The 18,726-nt window shown below is 39.5% G+C and overlaps 1 protein-coding gene across 1 annotated transcript in view; it reads right to left on the minus strand.

Annotated features, from left to right (window-relative positions):
- The window catches only part of pcdh17 (protocadherin 17), a 64,126-nt gene extending 47,726 nt beyond the window's left edge, over positions 1–16,400 (minus strand). The window contains exons 1-2 of the mRNA XM_026275021.1: positions 15,872–16,400; positions 12,322–15,124 (exon numbers count right to left, since the gene is read on the minus strand). Of these exons, the coding sequence (XP_026130806.1) occupies positions 12,322–14,802 (2,481 nt within the window). The 5' untranslated portion in view covers positions 14,803–15,124; positions 15,872–16,400. The remainder of the gene's footprint in view (positions 1–12,321; positions 15,125–15,871) is intronic.
- Positions 16,401–18,726: the final 2,326 nt, after the last annotated feature.

Genomic DNA, 18,726 nt, shown 5'->3' on the forward strand with positions numbered 1-18,726 from the left:
CTGAAAAATACTAATGCATCAAGGAGCAGTGATGAGTATATGAGCTGCCTCTCATCTCTCATATGAGCATGCTTTTATGATGAGCACAGATATTGTTAATGGAAGCTTTATTTTTTTCTTCAAAGAAGATGAGAAATTTAAAACGGGATGTCCATGGACTGTTTGTGTTGGTATCACCGAACCGCATCTGTGACATGTACAGCCTCGGGGAATGAAATATCGCTTTTCTCCTCCCCTTCTCCCTGAAATTCCTAACACAGCAGTTCACACGCTTTCTCAAAATAGAGGCTGTTTCATGCCAAACCGTTTCCCGCCATCACGCAGGAACAATCTCCACAGACCGTCAGGCCGGCGTGTGAAAACGATTTTTTAAATGTATTAAATAACAAGGTGGTTTGAAAACAAAGTACACTCAATTGAAAGGATGTTATGTCCAATACAGTGCTTAAAGCAGTGCAGCAGAAGCATTTTCATCTCTGATCATCTCCTGAAGGCTCCCAGTGAACAGCAAAAGATTCATTAGTGGAAGTTTAGATGGAAATGAGAAACGAGAGACTGTGTGTTGCTGTTGACCTCAAACACATTCAGGATTTTTTTTTTTTTTTTCAATTGCAAATTACATTCTGCCACTAAGACTATCTACAGAACCAAAATATTTCAATGTGAGTGCCACTTATGCTTGTAAAAGTTGCTGACACATTTCAAACTGGTTGCTAGTGTTTTTTGGTACATTTATATTCAGATGGTTGCTAGGGTGGTCTGGGTGGTTAGGATTTTACTGTAGGTGGTCACATTCATGCCGAGATGCAGTTCTCACAGTTAGGTGTCTGTTCAAATCCCCAAGCATGAATGATAGCATGAGCTCTAGAGCAAGCAGCACTAATTACAAAACACCAAACTAGCTAGAGCCTTTTGCGATCCATAATGAAAGGAGGGCGGTTAAACATATCCACTCCTGGAGCATTTTGGAAACAAGTTAAGCAAATGAGTTTCAGATCTCTACCCATAATTAGTTTACAGCATACCACTTCAAAACAAACTCTTCTTCTTACAAACACATGATATAATCTATACCAGACCAAAGATCACGTCAAGTAGTTCCCATGCGCCGGGCGTAGAATCCAGAAACCGTGGGACCAGACTCCATTAGACTCCGTTCATTAGCACAGCAGCCTTCCTCTGCAATCCGAAATGCTTTGATAAAGATTAAAATGTTGCCAACTGACTCAACAGAGAAACAAAGCCTTGAATTTAGGTCGCGGGGAGATGATAAACAATTCATAAACGAAGCCCAAAATTAAATATATAATATGATTCAATATAGTAATGAAAGCATGCATTGTTAAGCTGTTAGACGGCTCTCCAAACAGCTCCAGAAAGAGATGCCACACACACAAAAACACACATGCGTTCGCACATAAAAGCCTGCACGCATTACAGTCGTGGCAGCACTCATAACAATTGTCTTTCACTCCAAGGTGACTCGTGCTCTCTCCATTTCCATTTCTCTCAGGGTCAGCTACGCGCATCTCTCTTTATGCGTGCGTATATAAATTGAGAAAAGCTAGGTTTGCTTAATGCCATGCTGTCAGAACGTCCCGCAGCAGCCCTGTCCGCTGTGCATTAAGAACCTGTCAGCCAGAGTATGGAATTAATCAGCAAACCCCTGAAGAAACAATTGCATAATCTAAAGCTATAAACTCGGCCGACCTTGCCTTCAAACGCGCTTAAATTTCCACCTTCAAACGGGAGATTGAGGGAGCTAAAGGGTCTGAGTCAATAGATTTCTCTCTCCTTTCAGCCTTCCAATCTTTTCTTCCTATGAAGAGGAATGATTGACTGCTACTCCTGCCTTTCCTACAGTTCTGAATAAAAGTCCATATGAGTTCTTTTTATTTTTTTTTTGAAAGTGACCTCTGCTTTGGCTTTGCTATACCTTTTTGTTTGTTATGAAAATATCGACTCCTGCTTCGGATTCCGAGGAATGGTGGCACTGGATTCTGTCCCAAATGAATCTTTTTTCCACAAGTTGTCTTTAGTCGTTATTATGTCTGATCATTTTTGTCGCTATTAAATCCATTTAGGGCTGCAATTATGTTCTGTAATTAAGACAAGGCAGACTATTGGCATAAATTACAATATCATTATTGAATCTTGTATAAATTATCATGCAGTGTTACGTCCTGCAGACAACACCAATGGAATTAAACCTTTTTTTTTATGGTAAAATTTTATATCCATCCAAACATAAATATACTGTATATAGATACTGTATGCTCTAGGAACGAGATGGAAAACTTTAGAACAAGCCAGGATATTTATGGATCTTGCTAAACTTTTTATTAAGATATGAGCAATTCTATTTTAACCTATACATTTATATTTTAGAATTGTTTAGCCTTTTTCCATTTCAAGTCAATTATGTTTTTCACAATATCCTCTTTTGTGTTTCACAGAAGAAGCATTGTCATAAGCTTGACTAAATTCTGAGAGATTTTCAATTGTTTGGGTGAACTATCCCTTTAAAAACACCCAGCTGGGAAGGCATTTACATCACTGAGCCCTGCATATTCACTGACCTTAGATCCGGCTCAGAATGGAGGCGACAGATTTCGAGAGCACCACTTCATTTATTAACAAATCAATTGACGGAAAGGTGTGAAGATTGCTATGGTGACAAGATAATTTAATCATTAGAAATTTGGATTTGGTCGTCAGCGACATGAGCCATTGCACCTCTGATGTGAAATGACAACAGCATAAAGAGAGCATGTACGAGAAAGCGAGGCTGCAATTATCAGCTCCGAGTGTGTTAGTGGTCTTTTAGAAAACAACTCTCTGACTGGCCCGGCCAGTTATGAACCTCTCACTCTTTGGATCAATCAATCGTGCAGAGACTGTGGATTGATTTAACTTTAAAAGGGCGCCAATAATGATGGAGAGATGGTGCATCCTTCAAGACGCATTCATTTTGTTATTTGCTTGTAACGTGAGCATGTTTTGATATACTGTTTTTGCAAATATAAGTGGATAGCTATACAGTAATCTTCAGTCCGGTGTTTAAGTGCTGTGATACAATACAGATACTTGAGTGAGGCATTGATTTACAATCTGCTCTCAGAAACCTTGCATTTGTCTACTGTATTAAAGTGATGAACAATCAACATTACCTGCATGATTTTACAATATGCCAGAATCGTAATACTATTTCTTGTCTGATTAAATAAAATAAGGCAACAATAAATCCAAGAGGTTTTGGTTCAAGTTGGGCACCTTCATATTTTCTCGACAAAGTAAGAAAATAACAATAAAATGAAGAGCAATGAGGAATGAGGAAAGATGCTAAAATCTGTAAACTTAAGATTACATTTTCAATAACATTTCAATTACAGTTGAAAAAATAAATAATATGATATATATATATATATATATATATATATATATATATATATATATATATGTGTGTGTGTGTGTGTGTGTGTGTGTGTGTGTGTGTGTGTGTGTGTGTGTGTGTGTGTGCATGTGCATCTGTGTGTGTGTGTGTGTGTGTGTGTGTTGCTGATCTTGATAAAAGTGCACTGGTGTCCTAGAATAAAAAAATAAAAAAAAATAATAATAATAATAAATCCCACACTTGGACATATTTTTATGGAAAGGAATTTACAGTCACGATAATGAGCATTGCAGTTTCTCCCATTCATTTTCCTATGAGTAGTGTCACCTGTCACCTTATACATAGGTCTTACCATATGTCTCTGCATGAATGCCGCATTATTGAACCCAAGCATACACAAAAGGACTTCGCCCTCACAGGCAGAGAGAAAAACAAAACAAATAGACAGAAGAAAGGAACCATAAACAGATAGAAGGTTTTTGCCAGTCAAGCCTTTTCCCACTCTATTTACTAGGATTAAGAAAAACAAACAGAAATAAGAGCCCCATAAAAACTGCCAGCCATTTTCTTTGGGTGCCGACAGCCCTCAGCCCATCAGTGCAGGTGAAAAGATGTAACTGTAGACAGATAAGACTGTGTACAAAACATGAGTGCTGACAAGCTCACTCATTAAAGTTGACCGGGCCACAGAGGCAGGGTTTATGTTACCAGCCGGCCCTGTCACATGGCAATCCGATATCTCGAAAGAGAGCCATCTTCCTCCGCACAACACCTCACTGGAAAGACAGGCCTAGAGCCAGGAGCTATCTTTAGGTATTTCACTAAAGCGTGAGGAATAAGAGACGAGAGGAGTATGAAGAACTTGTTCGAACATCACCCTAAGGCGGACAAGAACTGTGCAAATTTACTGTTTATGCTAGCGGGAATTCTTTAATTACTATTTTCTTTGACAACATTAATGGCATCAGAACGTTGCAACCAGCAACATGTCTGTTGGATATTTACAAAGAGTTCCGCAAATCGTAAAATGACATGATGTGAGAAAAAGGAGAACGTTAAGAAGTTGAAAGCAGATCTCTCTTTACTTCCCATAGAGAGAAAATAAAAGAAAAGACCACAACTCCCAGTCTGAAAAAGTACCTAAGAACACATCTGTCAAAAATAAAAAGAAAAAAATAAATAAAGAAAATCTGTAGATTGGACAACTGCCAACACTTAATAAAACATGTTCCACATCGTTTGACACTGAAACAAGATGCCGTTTTTATCGTTACCTTCTACATGTCAATTCCCAGATGTGTGCTTTGTGAATTGTAATGCTAATGTACAAACTTTGTCTTTTGACGAAAAAATAAAATAAAATGAAGGTAAGCAAACAAACACGGCCTTAAGTGGATACTGCCATTTAAACAGTTTAGCAGAAGCAGCCCCATGGGAGGTATACCAAGAACCCTTCAGGCTCTAGAGTGGCCCTGCAGGGGAACTGACGCAATCTGCAAATAATAAAAGGAGAGATGGTGCTTGAAAGCACAGCTTGTGATTGAACAATGCTCCACAATTTCTGCCACATAGAGTAAGAATGCAGCAGAGAGCTGTGAGGACTGGCTTCCCTATGGCCAAACATGCCGCAACAGACAGCTGTGTGTGTTTTTGCCGTGAAGACGCAAAGAAAACGATCTGTTCGCATTGATTAAGAGCAAAATTTGCAGAAGTTGCTGCTGTTTTCTTTGGCTACAAAGTTTGGAATCGACAAGCGCAATTATGAACAGGTGCGACTTGTGGTTTGCCTGTTCGTACAACAGCTTACAGTAGTCGTGGTTGAAATATTGGCTCTTAATCACTAACCATGCACAAATGTGTGGGTGAAATCTGAATGCAAATGCTTTCAAGAACAAACAGTTTACCAAAAACTTTTGTATTCAAATTTTATTTTAAATAGTTGGACAACTGAAACCACACATATGCAAAAGCATGCATCTGTAGAGGGCATCATATATTTGCTGAGAGTGGTGAAAAGACTAAAGGAAAGACCTTATATGGAGATGGTCTGGATTTGGTGTTTTATGCAAACTGATAACACTTGTGCACACAGTCACTCATTTAGAATATTATTTCCTCAATAACATTAGATCTAGTTTAAGAACAAATTAATGTGTGTACGAAGGGACTTTTAATATGACTATATTTATGATGTCATGAGCAACAGGGTCACTATGGAATACAAAAGAAGAAGAAAAAAACATCACAGCATGAAGCAAAACACTCTTAAACAGGTCTAACAAACCTATTCTGTTACTGTGTGAATGTAGTCTTTCACTATCTGCTGATGCGTGAGATTTCACTTCATTCATTAAATCCAGCTCAAACTTTTTCAACTATTCGTTTTACTGTCTTGGATTCTTTCAGGCTGGCCTTGTAATTTGATTTTGGCTTTGTGTTTAGCTGCCACACTGTTCACACAGCTAGCATTAACTATTTACAAGTTGCTACAGCTTTCAGAGGGAAGAAACAAGGGCAGAGGTCAACCATTTGACACGTGTAACCAAGCAGATTTCTAGCTTAGCGTCTGCATCATTTAAGCATGCAGATGATGTTATCGTTTCTAATTAAAGAGCAGTTGTCTTATTGAGTGTCGCGTCTCTAAAACTAAGCGCCACATGGCTAAAAAGGCTAGGTGGCAATTGGTGCCAGAGAAAAAGAGAGAGGAGTGTAAACACAACCATAAGCCATCTGAAATGTGGGCGTCACTCTGCCCGACATCACTGACACAGTCTAAACCATGTTCATCAGGGTTAGCTTATCCCACTATCCAAAACAAACAAGCACATAAGCAACCAAACCTTTGACAGCAACTCCAACGCCAATGCCCTCAAGCATTAGCAAGGCTAGCTTTAGCCACTACTGTTCGCATGAAGGAGCCAGAACAAATATTGACAGGGACTAAATGGGACTTGTTTCCCAAACACCCCGCCATGCAACGTACTTGTGGACAAGGAACTAGGAACATTTGTGTTTATTGTGAAATCAATAGAAAAAAAGAGAAAATTTTGTTGCAGAAATAATTCAAACAAACGTTTTAATGCTCAATTCCTCCAAACAATTTTAGTCCACTATGTCCTTCTCTGAGTTGACCAAGCAAATTAGTTTAAGTGCCTCTATGTTTTCTGCCTTGAGGGTCAAATATTCTCCTTTTCACATTCAGAACGAATAGGTTTTAGAGTTTGCTTAAGTAATTAAAATAACCCCTGCTCTGTAAGAGCATTACTTGCCAGCTGCGCTTCGCCAAAAATGACACATTAACTAACATAAACATCTAAAATTATCTGTGCTATACTCTCCTAGATCAGCACTGCTCTTCCACCCGACACACTTTCAGTTTTCAAATATGGAAATCTATCTTACAAATATGAATTATTAAATGTTTAAAATGATGATTATCTAAACAAAGGCTGAAATAATCATAAACCATTTCAATATTTATGAGAAGATCATTTCTAAATGTGACAAGAAAACAAACAAACAAAAAAAAAAAATCCCATGGCTGTGCATCATTTACACCACAACAAATAAATCCTATAAAAGTTTTCCAGAGATGATGTACTTGTTTAGGAGAATATATTGCCATTTCCAGTCAAGCTGCAATGTTGTCAAATTATGCAAAAAATAAATAAAATAAAAAATAAAATAAATCGATAATACAGTTTAATTGTCATTTTCACCACAAAAGGCGGTAATGTTAGTCGAGACGTGACATAAATGACTATGGGACATTGTTAGTACGTTGTTAAGAGCTCTCTCTCTCTCTCTCTCTCTCTCTATACATATATATATACAAATTAATTTTAAATAACTATATTTATACTTAAGACATTTATGTTTATTTTCTGAATGTTGACCAGGGCATATAGTTAAACAAAGTATAGAACAAAAGCACTGTAAACTATAGAAGTCTCTCTGGCTCCAAATTCACTGAGATAAGATGTATTTGGTCACAAAGAGGGATAGGAAGAAACCCGACAGCCTCTCATATCCGTTCGTTTTGCCAGACCATATGTATCATTCACTCATCCATCCATTCATTCGTCTGCGCTTTCAGAGGCATGTCGTCAATCTAGCCCAACGACTCCGGCACAATGACTTTCTCAAGATTAATTCCATCGTTCAAGCGGAACTGTACAAGGGCGGGGTAAAATTACGAATGCGTTTATGAGTTATTAATGGCCTCAGCCTGCTGGTTCCCAAACGGGTCTGGGGTTCCAAACCACGCAGGGCGGACGGAGCTGGGTTATAGAGCTATACAACTCAATAAATAATTCAATGGCATTACTAGGATTTCCAGAATTGCCATACATTATACATGCAGTTCAACAAATGTCTCTGCTATTATACACATATCTGTACACTTCAGCTGTGTGGTAATTAATCGGCCAAATGTGTGCCAAAAAAAAACTACAGAGATCTTTTCACCCTCCCTTCTATATTTTTCATGCCAAGGTTTGACGCACTCCAGTGCACCCAAAGAAAGTCAGTGACCACGTGAAGGAGGAAGGGAGGGGAGGACAGACGGATGGATTTTTTTGTTGTTGTTTCTGGCTTCGCGGGATTGATTTTCATCTCCTGAAGAACTGGGCTAATCTCAATCCTTCTTCTAATCTGGATTCAAAGCACTTGAAACCCAAGGCTTCTTCGCGGATGAATAAAAACAAGTGTCTGTTTGTGCAGCATAGATGATTATGCGTAGATGAAGGATGAAGAAAATATCCACATCCTCTGATAGACCATTTAATAAAGGTGGGGTTTAGTGGTCACACTCTTCCGCTGTTAACATGAAGTGGTGTGAGAAATTAAAGATGTTTATCGCGACATTCTGGTCTTGTCTTGTTCTGTTAAATTTGATTTATTAATGAGCGAGTAAATATAGCAGAGGATCATATGAGCTCAGAGCACACACACACACATAATAAACAGCCACACAAACAGTGATCACGAGGTAAAGAAAATAAAACCCTTGCAACTCTAGAAGGCCTAAAGCTTGAAGAAATCAAACAAACAAAGGCAAGATTTACTGAAGGGTCTCATGTGCACCGTTTAGGCCTGGCAGACAAGTGCTGTTTAGATTTCCCTCGTATACTGCAGAACACATCAATCACGTGTGTATATCAAAACCGCCTATCAATAATTCAGTGCGAACACACCATCTGAAAATATGAACAAGACACCAAGGGCAGAAGAAAGAACAAATTTGATAGGCAAAAGCTAAAGGAGGACGAGCTGGGACCGAAAGAGGAGGAAGAACTCCTCTCCGAACTTTTATGATTATCTCTCCTTGATCCCTTTTTCTCTCTTTCGGTCTTTTGTCTTTAACTCAAAGCCGTAAACAAACGCTCTATTTCTCAGGCTGGGAGCTTAAAGGGGTGGTATGGGGACTTCAAAATGTCTAAGCCTTAGTACACAAAACTACACTGAGAGAAGAGAAGAGAAGAGAAGAGAAGAGAAGAGAAGAGAAGAGGACAAACAATACAGCCATCAAGGGGAAATGTTATGACTCAATTTGCAAACACACACACACACACACACACACACTAATACTCCCTCCCACACTGCACACACACACAAATGTACCGTATAATGCAGCATGCAAGGACAGAACCATTAGCATGCATGACTGTGCTCTTACTCTTGCTGTCCCACTGCAAAACACACACACACAGTGCACGAGGGAGAAAGAGGGCACTAAACAGATTGTCAGACATTGACTCTCTCATGCCTTGCCATTTGACAGCATTTCGCTTCAGTTCCCAAAGCAATACATCTAGAACTCATGCAGCAATTTGATTACCTGACAGTCGCTTTTATCGCTCAATTTTGCAAAAACAAGGAGTCAGAAACCCAATCTCTATGAAGCACTGAGACTTCACCACACCACACAACAGCATTATGCCAAAAGCACAGCTACGGTCCTCATATCAAAGCAGTTACTCTCAACAGCATGATCTGTTGTCATCTGCTTCCCATTCCTCTCTGTTTTTAGGTGTATTTAATGGAAAGAAATAGCTCAGATGGACAATCCCTGGAGAGGCATTACTATTTTCCGGCAGCAAACTCCCTCCAACCATTGACCTTTATAACTGGCAACCCCGCTGCCCTCCCCCCAATGGCTACTCAGGCCATACTTGTTTACTTGTTACCTTAATCACATCAGTTGATCTCTATATTTAAGATAAATACACAAAAAAATAGGGATGGAAGCATCAAAAGATGTTAAACTGCATGCAGCTGTCACTTCATTAACATCACTCTATAGTCACACTTACAGAAGACATAAAATTGATAGCAAACACTGCATGTGCATTCGAATCAAGCCTCACTCACTTTGCTATGTGCTTGCAAGACACCGAAGGCAGACTGTCGCCACCTAGGGGACACTTTTATAGTGTTTTATACACCAACTCTGATGCTCACGGCAGCCATATCAGCCTCTGGCTCATCCTCTCACACACTTCCTCTCTCTAAAACTGAGGGGACTAACAGTTAAAATTTTATATTCACCTTAACAGCAAAATAATCTATGATTTGTTCCACCTGCAAATAAATCCACAACTATATATTAGCTTTTTTAAGTATTGTATGTTGCAGACATGAGGGTGGATACTAAATGCTCTCTAGACACAATAATTAAGAAAATCCCTTGCTACTAGGTTAGAAGGATAACACTGAAGATTTTCTTAAACCTCAATTCGCCATTAAGTAATAGATCCGGATGCCTGTGGTGCAATTAAGCATTATTACATCCCTTTATCGAGGAAACTTTTCTCAGCCAATCGAATTACACCCCTCATTCTGTTGTGTTCTCCGAGAGCAGAACGCTCTGGTGCTGTAATTGACCCTCAACCTCTTTTCATTTCAGACTTAGGCTATTACTTCAATGGCCAGATGTTCGTAACCTCTGGATCGGCTACTATAAAACAGCATTAAAGTGCTGCTGTTGCCACCGGGCCTGATGGGAAACATTTGAAAGGCTCTTGTGCAGCTGTGTAGCAAGCACTGGGGACTATATATATATATATACACATATACATTTATTTTCAGCTCTCGGGCTACCTTGAAAAGATGACAGAACCCGAACACATTGATCCACAGCGACTGGAAAGGGAGGTATTTCTAAAAAAAAATGTATGACCTCTCAACTGGGATTTGCATTTCTACGGCTCTTTTTTTTTTTTTTATCTCACTCACTCTCTGTTTCAGGCTGAGATCCAGATTGTTTTACAGGCTCAGTAACAGGATAGCAGATCTGCCTCTCGACACACTTCTGCTGTAAATAATGGAGAGTATATCCTGTATTGTATGGATCTGTGTAAACACAGAACGCATGTGTCTTGGAGCTCCATCATAGCGAGAGAAAAGGGCATGTATCTATGCAGAAGCGCCCGCGTCTGCGGTTTGATGAGACCTCTGCAGTTATTGTGCTCATTATAAAAGGGCCCAGAATAATGGGCCTCACTCTGACCTATGACCTGCAGCTGGGAAGCGATGAATAGCAATGCAGACACTCACACAATCATGGGCAGACACATGCAGCAGCAAACACACAGATCTAGAGAATGTTAACGACAAAAGACAACCATGAAAACATGCAAATATAAATTTAAGCTTATCCACAAAAACTCCAGCTTCACACCTCTGAAATCATTCACATATAACTTTTTTAATTATCCCCAGTGCTAATGTGCTCTGGATGGTTAACAGGGTTGTGGGACGAGTTAGTCAAGAGTTTAATACTTTAAGTTAGAGATTTGTTCAAATCTTTAACACTAAATATAAGATGATGCAAAATTTGCATGTGAAAAAACATACATTTATACATTTAAAACATGCTCTTAAGTAGAGATATTACAAAGAAACATGTATATACAATTGATATATAAAGGCATAAATCAAAAGAGAGCTAAATTAATTTTTTCCAGCTATAATCTCAGTCACTGCACATACATGCGTACCTGATGTACAGAGTTTAAAGAGGTGACTTTAGCCTCATCTAACACGACAGATTTCAAATGACTTTAAACTGGCTTAGCAGCACAGACACACATAAGTTGTCACTGGCTTAACCAAATCGCTCCACACAAAGACGTATTAGCAAAGAACGAGGAAATCTGGGAAAGCTCTTTCTTTCTTTCGTTAAAATGCAGTTTAAGCGTCTTTAATAGAGGATTGTCACAGTGTTCTTGAGTACGAAGCTGAGACAAACCTGCTAAGTAATGCATTAAGGGTGTTACAATGCCAAAACTGAAAATTGAAATGTTTGAGATCAAGACAAATTGCATTACGTTGAATGAAAATGCATTTTCATGTATTTATTTGACCTAGCATGTAATCAATAGCAAAAAAAAAGAACATTAATTCTGTCACTGTAAGGGGCAAACCGTAGGAACCTTACATTCAAAGCACCACAGGAAACTACATATTGATTGAAGCTCTATTCATTTGCAATATAGTAGCTGGAAATATATTCTAGTCAAGAGCAGCAAATCATCATGGTATGGCCATTATGGAATAACTAGCCTTTAGGGTTGAACCTGTCAGAGCATCAAATCTCTCCACACCAGAGGTAACATCAAAACAATATCTCCAGAACAGAATTGTGTTCCATACTCAATTTCCTCTTAACGCATTACTTGAAACAAAATGAGCAAAGCTAGATTTAAAAAAAAAATTTTTTTTTAGCATCTGGCGATGGGTGGAGAATGACTCGTGTTTCATATTATCACCAGTTGTGATCCCCTTCTTCCCCCCACACTATGATTCACTGGCTGCTTTGTATGCACACACATCTACTCATCCATTCATGTATTGACCAAGTGAGACAGGGCAGGACGAGAGGGGGATGGAGGGTAATAAGGAAGGAGAATATAAGTTGTTGCTACCTGTATTATTGACATCCTGTTCACTGGCGTCTCTGTGGTGTTCGTAACAGGTCCCGTGAAGCTGGTGTGACAGCCAACATGCCCTTGAGGAACACTGAGGTTGTTGGCGGTGGGTTTGAGGTACATGACCTCTGACCTAGGAGAGCTGAGGGGCAGACGAGTTTGGTAGTCAAAGTACATGGGGGATGTGGCCAGGGAGGGACTGCTGACAACGTTCATCACATTCATGGTGTCCCGCTCCTCCACTTCGCTCTGCACCAGCATGATGTCATTCTTGTTGATCTTCTTCTTTTTGCCCTTGCCAAGTTGTGGGTGAGTGTACTCTGCAATCCGACAGTTGTATGTGCGGATCTCCTTGTTTTCCCGTTTACACTTGACTGCTATGGTGATCATGGCAGCAAGGAGCATAATTGAGATGATACTCAGGGTTACTATTAGCGGGAGCGACATGTCCCAGTTATGGTGTTCTGCATTGATGCGCGGTTCACCCTCTGGTAAGGGCCCGGAGTAGGCTTTGACGATAAGTTTTGCCATGGCGGACAGTGATGGCTTGCCATGGTCAGTCACCTTGATGATGAGTTCCACAACAGGTGCCACCTCCTCCCACAGTGGCTGGGCTGTCCGTACTTCACCCGTCACTGAATCAATCTCGAACAAGTGTTCTTCATTGCCATCTGAGATCTCGTAAGTGAGGCGACCGCTCTCACCAAAATCATTGTCCACAGCTCTCACAGTGGTAATAATGTGTCCAACTCCCACGTTCCGAGGCACATGGATCTCAGCAGTGTCATTCTGAAGTAACGGAAGGACAATGACAGGAATGTTATCATTAACATCCAGCACACTGACACGGACAGTGGTGTTGCTCTCCAGGTGAGGGTTACCTGAATCCTTCGCCTGGACCTTGAAGTCAAAATACTTGGTTTGTTCATAGTTGAAACTCCTCAGGGCATAAATTGCACCATCGGTGGGTTTGATGTTAACGTATGTAGTAATAGACTCCTCGCTTACATTCGAAGGAAGGAGGGAATAGGACACAGTACCATTTTGGCCCAAATCTGGGTCATGAGCAAGAACAGAACCCAGGTATTCCCCTGGGATGTTGTTTTCAGGGACCTGTAGAAGGTAGACCATTTTTGTGAAGCGGGGTGCATTGTCGTTTTCATCTAAGATCTTAACAGTGAAAGACTTTGTTGAGTTCAGGGGTGGGTTGCCATTGTCTTTGGCCACAATAGTGATGTTGTACTCATCTTTTACCTCCCTGTCCAGGGGTCTGTCGGTCACTACTGTGTAGAAGTTATCATAGTTCTCCTCCAGCTTGAAGGGAACGTTCCCCAAAATCCTACACTGGAGCTGCCCATTGCGGCCCGAGTCTTTGTCTGTGACTCTGACGAGTGCGATCACTGTCCCTGGGGTTGCTGCTTCACTAACCGCCCCCTGACGCACAGCTACAAAACCTATCGATGGCCAGTTGTCATTCCTGTCAAGAACTTTAACTGTGATTTTACAATGGCCAGGAATTGGGTTGGGGCCTTGATCCTTTGCCTGGACATCAACTTCTATAATTGGGTTCTCCTCAAAGTCAATTTTACCCTGAATCTTTATGACACCTGTTCGGGGGTCTATCGAGAACAACTCTTTGATCCTGTCTGGAACATAACAGCTAAAGGAATAAGTAACCTGTCCATTAATCCCTTCATCAGGATCGGTAGCATTTAAATCTATCAGTACCATGCCTGGGGGTGAATTTTCAGGTATCTCCACTACATATGAAGGCTGTTCAAACACAGGGCTGTTGTCATTGGAATCAGTGACTTTCACATTAATTTGCATTGTGCCAGATTTGGGATATTCCCCTCCATCTGTGGCAGTTAAAATTAAAGTGTGATGGCTACGTTCCTCTCGATCTAAGGACCTCTGAACGACCAATTCAGGGAATTTTGTTCCATCCCCTCTGGATTTAACATCCAAAGAGAATATGCTATAATCATCCCGTGTGATCTGATATGTTTTCAGGCCGTTCTCCTTAGTGTCAGGGTCATAGGCAGCACCCAAGGGGAATCGTGTACCTGGGGCTGCGTTCTCAGATATGTCGATATCGATCTGTTCAGAAGGAAAGCTTGGTGCGTTGTCATTTATGTCCTGTATCTCAACTTTAATCATGCAGATCTCCTTGTCGTTGGCAAACACTTCCATGGAGAGCTGGCACTTGGGGTTTTGTCTGCACAGTGTTTCCCTGTCAATCCGCTGTTTAGTGTATAATAGCCCGCTTTCGGGATCCACATCGATAAGGTGTGGGGCAGAGTTCTCCAACACCCTGAAGTTGGATTTTTTCCCCTGCTCTCCCAGTTCCAGCTCCGCATCCTTGGCAATGTTTCCAATGACGCCTTGAATTTTCTCCTCAGGTATTGAGTAGTTTAAGTTTTTCAATGTCAGGGCCCGTGCCCATAAAAGAAGGAAAAGGAAAACAGAAAGATGCATCCCTTTCAGTGAGAGTGTCTTAGGTTTCTGATGCGTTTTTACACCTCCGACCTGTTGATCTTCCTGGCAATATCACAGTTTCTACCTTCAATTACTGAGCACACATGCCAATTCATGATATAAAATGTATAAAGTCATTATGTGGGGTTTTCCTTTGAATGCTCTTTTCTTTCCTCCGTAGCAGGTCTCTCTTTATCCTGAGTTTTTACAACAAACGGTGGGGCTGTACAGCTAATTTATATTCTGCTGAACGCCCAGGCGCATTGGAGGTATAATCACAATCCAGTTTCCACAATGAAATAGCCTTTCTCAGCCTCTTCTCCTGTAATAAAAGAAAATAAGAGAAAATAAAAAATCTCTTTTAGATTATTGCATGTAATATTACACTTGATGATTTTAATTCTGACATACAGATTTTAACAAACACCTCGTGTCTCAACATATGCGCTTTCTCTCTTTCTTTCTCTCTCTCTCTCTAGTGTGACCGCGTAATTCTAATGCGCAATTCCTCATTCCCTGGCTAACGACGTGGATGGCATGTCAATCCAACCTTGGGATGCGTCGGAGCGCTTTAGCGCTGAACACAGGTGGATGTTTGTGTTATTCTGCTTTCAACATGTAGGCTAAGCAATGCGTCGAGGATGCGCCATGTGGCAAGAAGAGCGTTACGCGCATCAAAATGGCAATTATGGATTAAGGTGGTGAGCAAATAAAAACGGATAAATCTTTTTCTATGTCCCTGGGTCCTGAAACAGCTGCTTTAACTGATGCCATATATATACCTTGCTGTCTAAAGGCAACCACCTTGAATGCAAATGCGTTTAAATAAGCCTCTTAAATGGCATAATCCGGCTATTAAATACAATTCCCACATAGTCGCATAAAGCACAGTAAATGAAAGACAATCCTGGGTGGTTATTTATACTGCGCTTCTTGAATAAATACGAGAAGAAGCTGTTGCATCCTCTCTGGCACTGTGCGCATCCAGCATCTCCAGGAGCATATATGACATGTCATCTCATCTTTTTAAAACAGAATGATGGTGATAAGAAACATCACACAGACTTACCTGTAGCCTTATACCCAGTCTAAACACAACCATCACCAAAGACGATTTACATCCTTTAGTCACCTTCCCAATGAGTGGAAAAAAAAGAAAAACTCCAGCTAGACTGTATGGAAAAATAAAGTGCTCCCTAAAAGTGCGCTTGTAATGTCAATGAGACTGATTAGGATGCAGTGACTCTCCTCCGCTCATCGACGCTTCAGGACAGATATCTTGACCCAAGCGTAAAATATACATCCAAAACCGTTGATATCACCAGCGCGAACAGCTTCTTGTACTGCATTGACGCGGGATGAGACATCCCCGTGATAAATGCGTCCAGTCCCTAATACAAAAACCGAAATGGGGAAAACAAGTGTGTCCAAAGTTTAAATGTGCATATCAAGCGAAAGTGTTCAGTCCATTCGTACTGTCACTAAGACCAGTTGTCAATAACGGTACGGAATAAATGCACTGTGGTGTGCCGGTGTCCCCTTTGCCTCCTCTGCGCGTTTCTCTCTCTGACTGTCTGACTCGGTCTCATAGTGCATTAAACATTGTTACTGATCCGCCGCCAACCAATGGATGAAGGAGGAGGAGGATAACGCAGCCAATCGGGTTCTCGGAATTCAAATTATAGGCGGGGCTTCCAAAGCGGTCCTTTATGTGAGTGATGTGGACGCGTTTTTAAGCGCAGACGGGAGTTTATAAAATGCTCTTGTACTTTAGGAGATCGAGCGGAGTTGGAAATCTTTACGTTGAAGAAACAGCCTTTATTTAGTTTCAGTTGACAGATTTTCCACACACACTTAATAAACATCTAAGACCTTCACAATACGCTCATAGACAGAAGATCCTGATGGTAAATATTGCACACTGAATGTAATGTATACTGTAAATAATGGTGCTTGTGTATGTTTGTGTGGCTGTCACTCAAAATATTTGCAACTTTGTGTTTCCCACCCAAATAATGTTCTGTTTTGTTAGATTAAAATAATATCAGCCTTCTGACTTGCATTGTTAATAATAATGTGAAATGATATGAATTCAAAAGAAACACATTTCCGTGTTGGAATTGATAAAGAGCTATCTGAGTCGCATTGATGAAGTTGTGGGGCATGCATATGTCTAAAAATGTTCAAAACCCAACACCATACTAGATAACTGAACGATTAGAAACCTTCAGGCTATACAAGTTCATTGTTTGAGTTTATTCAATGAGAATTATAGAAAACACTTACTTGCCAGTTTCACAGACTGAAGTTCTGTTTTGTTTCTCTCTCTCTCTTTTTTTTTTTTTTCTTCGACATTTTGGTGCTGGTCTTGTGTCTGGCCTTCAGCTCTAAAGAAAGACATAAAACACCAGTAAAGTATATTTTTAGAGCTGGCTTTAAATTAATGGATTCCAAGGAGTCAATATTTCATAAATTGTTAATTTATAAGTTTGTGTTTAAATCTCAAGAAATAGAGCTGTAATGATTAGTCAAGGAAAATGTAAGGTTCAAGACCAATGGCTTTCTTAACCTGACTTAATCTCATCTAGCATCTATGTGTTTTAATATGTTTGTCAGTTTTATCTGGTAGAAAGAGAGAGAATACAAAACCATTTATAGAATATCTTTTAAGGCTGGCAGCCACATTTTAAAATATTTAGAATACTCTGCATAGGTTTGCATACTTCGAAACAGTGAAAAATGTGCAAGGTTTTCAGACTGTTCTGCGCTTAGAAACAGAAAATATGATAAAGAAAAAAAAAAAAAAGTTTTTAAGTGCTATATAAATGCTTTATGAGATGTGCCAAGCAGTTGAAGGATGAAAAGGGAACAGAAAACACAAGATGCTTCTACCAGCTCATTAGGCCCTCTAGTGGACACCTTTGAACCTCCAACTAGAGTTTCCCTCGTTTTCCAGTCTCAGTGACGTTTATGACTGCACATTAAGAATTGTTTTTTTTTTTTTAAATATATATATATATATATATATATATATATATATATATATATATATATATATATATATATATATATATATATATATATATATATATATATACATTTATATATAATATATTGTATAAAGCATATTTATTATTATTATTATTATTATTATTATTATTATTATTATTATTATATTTGACTGAATATTAAATATTGTTTCAAAGAGTAATACAAATGTAATACTGTATATGTATTAACATGATATGACTTTACTTGTGTTTGTTTAATTGTTAAAAAATATATAGAAATTATTTAAAATATGTTATACAAATACAAGTTTATAATATTTGATTAAAATTTGTTATATGTCTATAATAAAGTATGAATAATACTAAAACATTTGTTTTTAATTATAAAAATAAAAATAAACATTTAATTAAAAAAAAATGAAAATTGGTACTATACAAATTTAATAACATTTAATTAATATATCATGTGGAGCAATGATTAAAAAAACAATTATAAAGATATTTAGGTAGAACTCACCCCCATCCACTGATCTGGTGTCAGTCACGCTCTGTAATCCTTTTTGATGGCAAATAATAAATCTGAGTCCAGATCTGCTGCCTTTGTCTGACGCAAGTCTTCACTGGCTCATATTGGAGGCTGCTCACATGGGCCTGACTCATCATCGGCCAACATGGGGATTGGAGCCGGTGTCTGAATTCATTGTGAATTCCAGCACACGGCACTTTAATATTCTAGAGATGCTTCTCCATTGTCATACCATTACAGGGCTGCCTCTATAATGCAGGCTGTTTGAAGCTTCTCTGTCTCTAATGCCCTTTGATTATGCGCAGATAGAGGAGCGTTAGATAGTTGTAAATCTTCCCGTTCAGACTCAATATGGGCTGCTGTATCCTTGACCTTGGACATGACCTT

Source organism: Carassius auratus, chromosome 11 (assembly GCF_003368295.1).
Source record: "Carassius auratus strain Wakin chromosome 11, ASM336829v1, whole genome shotgun sequence".
In the NCBI taxonomy this organism is placed as follows: domain Eukaryota; kingdom Metazoa; phylum Chordata; class Actinopteri; order Cypriniformes; family Cyprinidae; genus Carassius; species Carassius auratus.